An 8,074-nucleotide genomic window follows, 5' to 3' on the forward strand; every position below is an offset into this window, starting at 1 on the left:
AACCAACTTATCTGGAGGGCTTCATCCACTTTGTCTCCCTAGGAAAGCCTGTAGGTCCCGAGGAGTCAGAACTTCTGGGCTTCATTTATTTTATTTTAATTCGCAGTTGTTGAGGAGGTGAGAGGTGGGTAGATTCTAATGGCCTACACACATGCACACACACAGAAATATACGAAGTGTATGTACTCAAGGTGCTGAGGTGTATACACGGGGTAAAACGCAGTGACCCTGAAGGGGAGAACCAGAATGTACTGGATACCTTGCAGGAGAGTAACCTGGTCCCCAGAGGACAGGGCCCAGGAGGGGCCTGGGGTTGGTGGAGGTGGGTTTGGGGGCAGTTTGAACTCCCAGGTGGGCTTGGCTCACACAGTGGTTCCTCTCCCTGACCCCCTGGATGCTCCCCCTTCCTTGGCTCATCACTCGGGTTCCCACACCTCCTGCGGCTAACTTTTCACATTCTTCCCCAACCTCTGGCCTTTAACGGAGGATTGAGGTGCTCTAGAGCACCCTCCCACCCCATTCACGCACACCCCCTCCCCTGGCCCAGGTCCCCGGGCCGCTGCACAGAACTTGAAGAGCCTATCAGCAAACCGTGGCTTTGAGCCCCGACAAGTCACCTGCCTCAGGACTGCTCCGACCCCCAAAACAGTCAGCACCCCCTAGACTTTCCTCCCTCCCGGTGCTGCTTCGTGGGCGGCCGGCGAAGGCCCGGTGCGCTTCAGGTCCCTGGCGAGAAGAATGTCCCCAGGGCCTTCAGCGCGATGACCTGCGGGGGGCAGTTCGCAGTCCCGGGGATCGCTCAGGGAGAAGTGCCCTCGGGTCGCCCGTTCCTTCCAGCGCGGGAGCCGGTGGGCGGAGAGGCTGGGCCGGAGCGCGGAGCCGGGGCGCCTCACCAGGCCCTGACACCCTGCAGCGCGGCGGCCACAGGGCTCTGCGAGGTGCCGCCGGGGCCACCCCCACCCAACCCCGCGCCGGCCAGGGCTGCGGGCGGCGCGGGACGCGGGGGCGCACTGGCGTAGCCACCCCCGTAGCCTGCGCCGAAAGGAGCGCCCGCGTAGCCGCCGTAAGAGGAGTAGGGAGCCGCGGGGGCGCCGTAGGGCCCGGGAAAAGCTGGCGCGCCGGGGCCCAGGCAGGGCTTGCCATCCCGCACCAGCACCGGCACCGCCACGCGGCGCGGCGCTAGGGGGTGGCCCGCCAGCTCCAGGGACTTGTCCTGGCGCTGTCTCTTGCACTTGTAGCGTCGGTTCTGGAACCAGATCTTGACCTGCGTGGGCGTGAGTTGCAGCGCGCCGGCCAGGTGCTCGCGCTCGGGCGCCGACAGGTACCGCTGCTGCTTGAAGCGCCGCTCCAGCGCCAGCACCTGCGCCTGCGAGAAGAGCACGCGCGGCCTCCGCCGCTGCCGCGCCTTGGGCTGCTCCGTGCCGTCCCCGCGCGCGCCGGTGCCAACGTCGCCAACGCCGCGCTCTGGCCCCCGGGTCCCGCCGCGGAGGGGAGGGGCTGCGAGGAGGCCCCGCTCTAAAAGCACAGGAAGGAGCAGCGTCAGCGCCCAGCCTCGGGGTTACCTGAGCAAGTTCTACAGCGTTTTTAAGGGACGCCCCTCTCCCCTGGTAGCCTTCACTTCGCGCCTCCTTCAGTCCCCTTTGTTGACCCCTCACCCCCGTCCCAGGGCGATCTGAAGGCTCCTTTACCGCCAGCCTCTGTCGCGATGGTACCTGCAGGCCCATATGTACATTGCGACCCCCTGGGGTCTCCCGTGGGCAGCCCTTTCTCAAAAAGTGGTTGGCCAAGAGTTTAAGACAACTTCATTTTCTTTGAATATCTGTGTATGGGTGGGGTGGGGGTGGGGGCGATTCGATTCCAAAGTGTGGTCGAGTTTGGGGGAGCTTTTGCCGCAAGGACCAAGTGTGAATGTGGGGGACTGTTAGATGGAGGTTGACTTTGGACTGCCCTTGACGGGAAGGAGGGGGCGGAGAAAGAGGGAGAGATAGAGATAGAGAGGGAGAGAGAGCGCGAAAACTTGGTGACGTGCTTGTCCGCGGATTCCTGTCTGGGTTCCTGTCTCCCTGGTTATCTGTCCATGGTGGTCCTCCGAGCATCACGGGGTGTTCCGATCCAAGCGCAGGGGCGGGTGTCCGGGTATCTCCCACCTTCACCCCACCTTTGCGCCCACCCTCGTCTTTTTGGTCGTTAAGTGCTCCACCGGCATCAAGGACCCGGCTCCTCTTTCTTGGATATGTTGCTCTGTAATTCCAGTTAGCAAAATAAAGGCAAACGAAATATTTTTCTGACTCCTGATTTTTGGCTCAGAAACCTAGAGTCTCTTGGATGTATATACAAAGTTTAGATCCATATTAGGCTTTTTAAAAATTATTTTATTTTATTTATTTATTTTCATATTTGGCTTTTTAGAAAGCAGCCTCCTTCTCTTTTGGGGTCTCTTCGGTAAGCAGGTAGCGTTGGTTTTGCTCTGACTTTCTCTCCCCACCCCCACCCCCGTACCTAGCCGATCACCCCGAGATGGCCGTGCTTGAAGCCCCCGGAAACACAGCTTTTCCTTCTCTTCTTCCCCCCTCTCTTATGTCTTGGCTAAATTCTGTTTTAATCCAAGGGTGCGTAGAGAAGAAATGCTGAGTTTTCATGGGAAAGCATGCCAGGAGAAACCAGGAACGTGGAATGGCTGCAAGCTGGTGGCAAGGTGGAGAAGAACAGCCTAATTAAAGAAGGTGTAGGTTGGGGATCCCTGGGTGGCGCAGCGGTTTGGCGCTTGCCTTTGGCTCAGGTTGTGATCCTGGAGACCCGGGATCCAATCCCACGTCGGGCTACTGGTGCATGGGGGCCTGCTTCTCCCTCTGCCTGTGTCTCTGCCTCTCTCTCTCTCTCTCTCTCTCTCTCTCTCGCTCTCGCTCTCGCTCTCTCTCTGTGACTATCATAAATAAATAAAAAAAAATTTAAAGAAGGTGTAGGTTGGAACCCGACTTGAAGTCCCCAATCGCATTGACACAGTCTCCAGGAGGCAGATAATGGAACTGTTTGGTATTTGGAAGTTTGAGGAAATACAAACTTCCTTCAGAGAAACCTGTGCTCAAAGAAACTGAGGAAATCTGTCAAAAAATATGGGCTGGGGCTTTATTCTTAGCAAATTGAAAAGTAACCAGTGACCTTCAGCAACTCTTTGGAACAAGCAGGACCCCGTTTGAGGCTCCCTGACCAGGCAGGCTATACCCAGGTGCATGCCAGCACCCAGCACTCTCCTGGTCACCTGCTGGAGCCCCTCTCTCGGTGCATCCTTGAGATCAAGGTGGTTTGACTGGGGACAGATGAGGGGCGCAGTGTCCACTAGTGATGTTCGATGGTTGCAGTGGCCTCGGGCTTCATTCCTGGAGCTGGGCGCTGGCCCCTTCTTGGTGTTCACGGCAGGCAGCTCTTGAGAGATGCCACTCAGGGTTCGCCAGGGAGGAGGGACCCACTACTCCTGCTTTTGGCTGCTAGCTGTGGGCCAAGGACTGTGACCCTTTGTCAGCAAAGCCAGAGCGCATGCCAAGTTGGCTGAGCAGCTCTGAGGGAATTAGTGTTTAGAGGCCACTGCAGAAAACCCGCAGGCTTCTCTGTGAATACAGCAAAAGTTTAATGTTCTCCCTGCTTCTGGAGTAGATGAATAACCAGTCGAGGAATAACTGGGAACTAGCCCCTTTACTTATTCGTTAATGCCTTGAACGGATGGGCCTGGCACAGCCTGGTGGAGGAGGCCCGGCCTGCCAGGCCTCGTGGGGGGTCACAGACCGCACAACGCTCATCTGGAAGCTGCAGACAGAGGCGCAGAAGTTTGTGGAGAGGAAGAGTGGCTTTTTCATCCCTTCGAATGTCCGAATGTCCGAAACTGTCCTGAGGACGCGCTCTGGGTTGCAGGAGACAATGCAACGCAGCTCACTGCTCGCTCCTTCCCTTCCAGCCGCTGGACGCAGGTGCCTGGCCTCGCTGGCGGTGCACGAGGCTGTGCTTTCGGAGACCAGGGCTCAGACTCCCCGGAGCCGTCCCCTCACAGCAGCGAAACCGGAACTGCCCTTACCCTGCGCCCAGACACGGCGGAATTGTCGCCAGCGCCCTCAGGGGCCGTCCAGGCCGAGGGACTCAGACATTACCTGATCTGGTCGCCACCTCTCATTGTCCAGAGGAGGAACCCGGGCCGGAGGAATGGGTGGGTGGCCACGCCAGGTAGCAAGTGCAAAGAAAGGGCTGCGATTGATCCCAGAGTCGGCAGAGTTTCCACTCGCAGGGCGCTCGGCTGCTTTGATGGCTACACTTCTGGCAGACGATTTAGAGTAGGGAGACTCGGACATGGCAGGGAAGACTGGTGGTGATGGAGCACAGCTAAGATACTGTAGAGGGTTTCGCTGGAAGAAAGAGAAGCTGGAGTTTCTGGGATGTGTGGCTGTGAGCAGGGTGATGCGTTTACGGGACTCGGGACAGTTTGTGGAAGTTATGAACCTCTAAGATCCGGGACCTTATTTTGTTAGGGAAGCACACTGGCTGTCTGGAGGAGATGATAGAGGCGGCTGAGAGATCTGGCCTTTTGGAATTGTCAAATAAGAGAAAAATGAGACTAGGCCCTTGGAGCAGAAGAGACCGGGAGATGCGTGTTATTCCCGTGCCACCTGGTAACGACCCCCCCACCACCACCACCAGCCATGATCTCCAAGTAGGAGCCCAGACCTGAGCGCGCCCACTTACGTGGCTCTCCCACGCGTTCCGCCTCCATCTGCGAGACTGTCTCGCAGGGAGCACCAGGAGGAGACCCCGATTCGTTCCGCCTTCTGCCGCTGTCGCCGCCGCCGCCGCCACTGCAGGTGCCGGGAACCGCTGCCTTTCGCGGTTCTGGGAGGAGTCGCTGACACTGAAAACGTTCAGGGCTTCTCCGTGCCCCCCGGAGTTGCAAGGACTCGGAACCAATATGCTCGCGCTCCAGCCTCAGGATGTCATTGACCGAGAAGGGGGTGGAGGTGACGGGGTTCAGCAGCATCCCGAAGGCGGAGGAGGCCGGGCTGGGGTGCTCCCCGTCCCCCTGGATCGCGGCGCCCTGAGCTTCCCGTCTTGTCGCTGCAAGCACCGCAGACCCCAGGTCTGGGGCAGAAGCCCGGTACCCAGCTCTGCTCCTTCCTCTGGGCCATCCCTGCCGGCCGGGTGAGCGAGGCCGAGTGATGAGATCGCCGACCCTCATTGGTCCCGACAGAAACCACGTGCTTAACCCGCACCTTCCTCCCGGGGCGCTTTCTTCCAGCACCCTTCTAATTGCTCTTCAACCCCCAGCCACCATCCGGAAAGGTTTGGTTTGTGTTGACGGTTCTCAAAAGCAAGGAAGACTGGAGAGAGTGCTGCGCGCAGCTCGTGTTTCGGTGAATACGGTACAAGCGGGAGCTTGGAGGTCACTCCCCCGCCCAAGGGGGCGCTCCTAGAGGCCTTGGGAGCTTGGGGGTGGAACCCTTGCTCTGCAACCCGAACCTATCCATCCCGCCCGGCCTTAGCTCGACTCTACACTCTACCAACGAGGAAAACTGAGGTGGAGACAGCAGGGCACCCGTGGGATTGGAGGAGCGTGCTGGAGTCTTAGAGGGCGCGGAGGGGGGGGGAGTGGGGGTGGAGGAGGGGGGGCGCGGCGGGGACCTCAGTCCAAAGAACAGGGGCTGGGCGGCGGAGGAGCTAGTGTAGAGGAGCCTATGCCTAGACTAAACGGGAAACTTCTCAGCAGAGAGCAGAATCTGGGTTTGGGGAACCCAGATCGGTCAGTTCCTAGGAGGAACCTCTCGGCTCCGGCTGCGAAGAAAGGGCTGGAAGCTAGACTGGGAGAGCCCCCTGGCTTCCTTGCGGGCTCGGTGAGTGGGTGGGGAGGAGGAAACGGGATGAGCCAGCTCTCATGAAGGTGCCAGACAGGGGCTCCCTTTGCCCGTCTAGTCTTCCAGGTCCTTCTCTTCCTCCCCTTTATTCTCCCTAAAGTTATTTGTTTTCATGCGTGCATCGGGCGCTGTCGAGTCCCCGCAAGGGATGGGAAGTTTTGACCAGCGTTAAGATCGTCAGAAAAGCTCCTCGGACTCAGCTGGCTCCGACTGAAGAGACACGGTGTGTACAGAGGCTATGAATGTGGAGGTGGAGTCAACATGTCTAGCCCTTGCTCTGGAACACATCAACTGTGGGATTTGGGCAAAGTATTTACCTCTCCAAATTTAGGCTGAATTTTTAAATGGAGATAAGAATAGGCCCATCATAGGGTGGTTGTGAGAACTGAGATAATGTGTATGAAACCATCAATGGTCACCGTCCACTGCTATTACTCATGCTACCTTGGTTCAAATAAGAAAACATGGTGTAGGGTCGGGGCCTCAGCAACAGACTCTAAGGAGTTTAAAAATATTTTTTAATCAAAATGAGATCTCAGTACAGTTCTTTTTTGAGATTTCAGATTAACTGTTTCTTAAATAGACCTTCTTAGAGAATTCAGTGTTACAAGGACTGTCTGGGCTTTGTTAGTACCTGAAATCCAAATAAATTGAACTTCTCTCCCTAGGCTAGTAGATGCAAAATTTCTCACAAAATTTCAGCATAACCAACTAATTATTTCTTATACATCATATCATTTAATCTTTACATCAAAGCTATACCCCAAGTGTTTCCAGTTTCTCTTTCTTTCCTTCCATCTTCCTTCCTTCCTTCCTTCCTTCCTTCCTTCCTTCCTTCCTTCCTTCCTTCTTTCCTTCCTTCCCTCTTTCCTGTCTTTTTCAGTGATGAGTCGTCATCAGAGAGGTTAAGCAACTCTGAGGTGGCCCAGCTCTCCAACAGCTGGCACACTAGGAATCTGGTTTTGCCCAAACAGTACACCGCCACCTTTTTGTCTGAAAGTGATTTGCCTTTTCCCCACCTAGAGACCTCAAACCTTATGATAACACATACATTTCTTTCATTTTTTCCCCCGATTATAAAAGTTATCATTCACCCCTTTGGGGGAGAAAAGGAAAATAAGAGAAAGTTGAAAAGAAAACAAGAGTTATCAGATGATGTTAAGCTCACTTCCTCCTCTATAGATCTTTGCATAGGCTATATTCGTATTTGTGTATTTTAAATTTACATCATAATCACATCTAGGACTTCATTAAAAAGTTTTTACAGATATATTTTAAAATTACAATATAATAGTGCCTGTTATGGATGATTCGTAATAGACTATAGTTTTAGATTGTAGCTATTTTTTTGGTTACTGTAAATAAATCTTCCCGGCTTCAACTTTGTAAGCATTCTGGATTATTTACTCAAGATAAATATGTAGAACATATATTAATGATTCAAATATTTTAATGCTTACAATACATATCCGACGGTTTCCTAGAAAAATAGTATCCTACATCGCATCCTCCCCTCCGTGGAGGTGTAGGCAAATGTCTGGGAGGCCAGTGTGCATTACAAGTCCCCCCCACGAAAGAGGACGATGAATTTAGAACATTCTCATTAAGGGCTCAGGGGTCAGCGCTCCTCCCCCTGGCCTCCAGTAGTTTCGCTCATGGGGCCTTCCAACCTGAGGCCGGGCGACCCGGGATGGAGACATCAAGCACAGACTGGCTGCCAGCGCATTATTCTGCGGTGAAATTCTTCCCGATGGACTATTGCGCTCTAGAAAATCGCAGAAAAAAAGGACACCTCGGGAGGGTCTTGGTATCAAAAGCCCTGAGTTCAAATCCGGATGTTGGGTTTCAGCTTTCTTTTTCTCTCCCGGTTTGTTAGAGATTTGGGACATTGGTGCAAAGTCGAGTCTGCCATAAGGTAAGGGCGGCTTGGGCTCAGGCTCCTGCACACCCACTGGAGACAGGTGCGCAGACCGCCCTTGCCCAGCCGCCCTGGGGGAGACAGGCTTCTGTCCTTGGGTCTCGCCCCGACCCGCGCAGCCCGCCCAGCGAACATCCCCGCAAGGGTCTGGGCTTTCTTTGCTCTCCCGCTCGTCCAGGTCTCATTCTCCCCAAGTCACCTCCCGGACCCCGAGACCAGGACATCGTGGCAGAGGCCAGGCCTGGGCCTCACCCCTTCTTCCTCCTTC

General features: G+C 55.4%; 1 protein-coding gene across 1 annotated transcript; it reads right to left on the reverse strand.

The window, feature by feature from the left end:
• Window positions 1–889: 889 nt before the first annotated feature.
• Window positions 890–5,017, reverse strand: NKX2-6 (NK2 homeobox 6). Its single transcript, XM_055345984.1, has 2 exons — window positions 4,729–5,017; window positions 890–1,515 (listed from the first exon to the last, which is right to left on the reverse strand). The coding sequence occupies exons 1-2, from the start codon at window positions 5,015–5,017 to the stop codon at window positions 890–892; spliced, it is 915 nt and encodes a 304-aa protein (XP_055201959.1).
• Between the last annotated feature and the right edge of the window lie 3,057 nt (window positions 5,018–8,074).

The sequence above is a fragment of the Nyctereutes procyonoides genome, unplaced genomic scaffold (assembly GCF_905146905.1).
Source record: "Nyctereutes procyonoides isolate TBG_1078 unplaced genomic scaffold, NYPRO_anot_genome, whole genome shotgun sequence".
NCBI classification, from domain to species: domain Eukaryota; kingdom Metazoa; phylum Chordata; class Mammalia; order Carnivora; family Canidae; genus Nyctereutes; species Nyctereutes procyonoides.

Bases quoted from the DNA above. Each gene is read 5' to 3' on its own strand.
- NKX2-6 (XM_055345984.1), bottom strand. From the start codon at position 5,017: ATGCTGCTGAACCCCGTCACCTCCACCCCCTTCTCGGTCAATGACATC. The intron at 1,516-4,728 runs GTAAGTGGGCGC...CTGTGCTTTTAG, and splicing joins GGAACGCGTGGGAGAGCCAC to AGCGGGGCCTCCTCGCAGCC.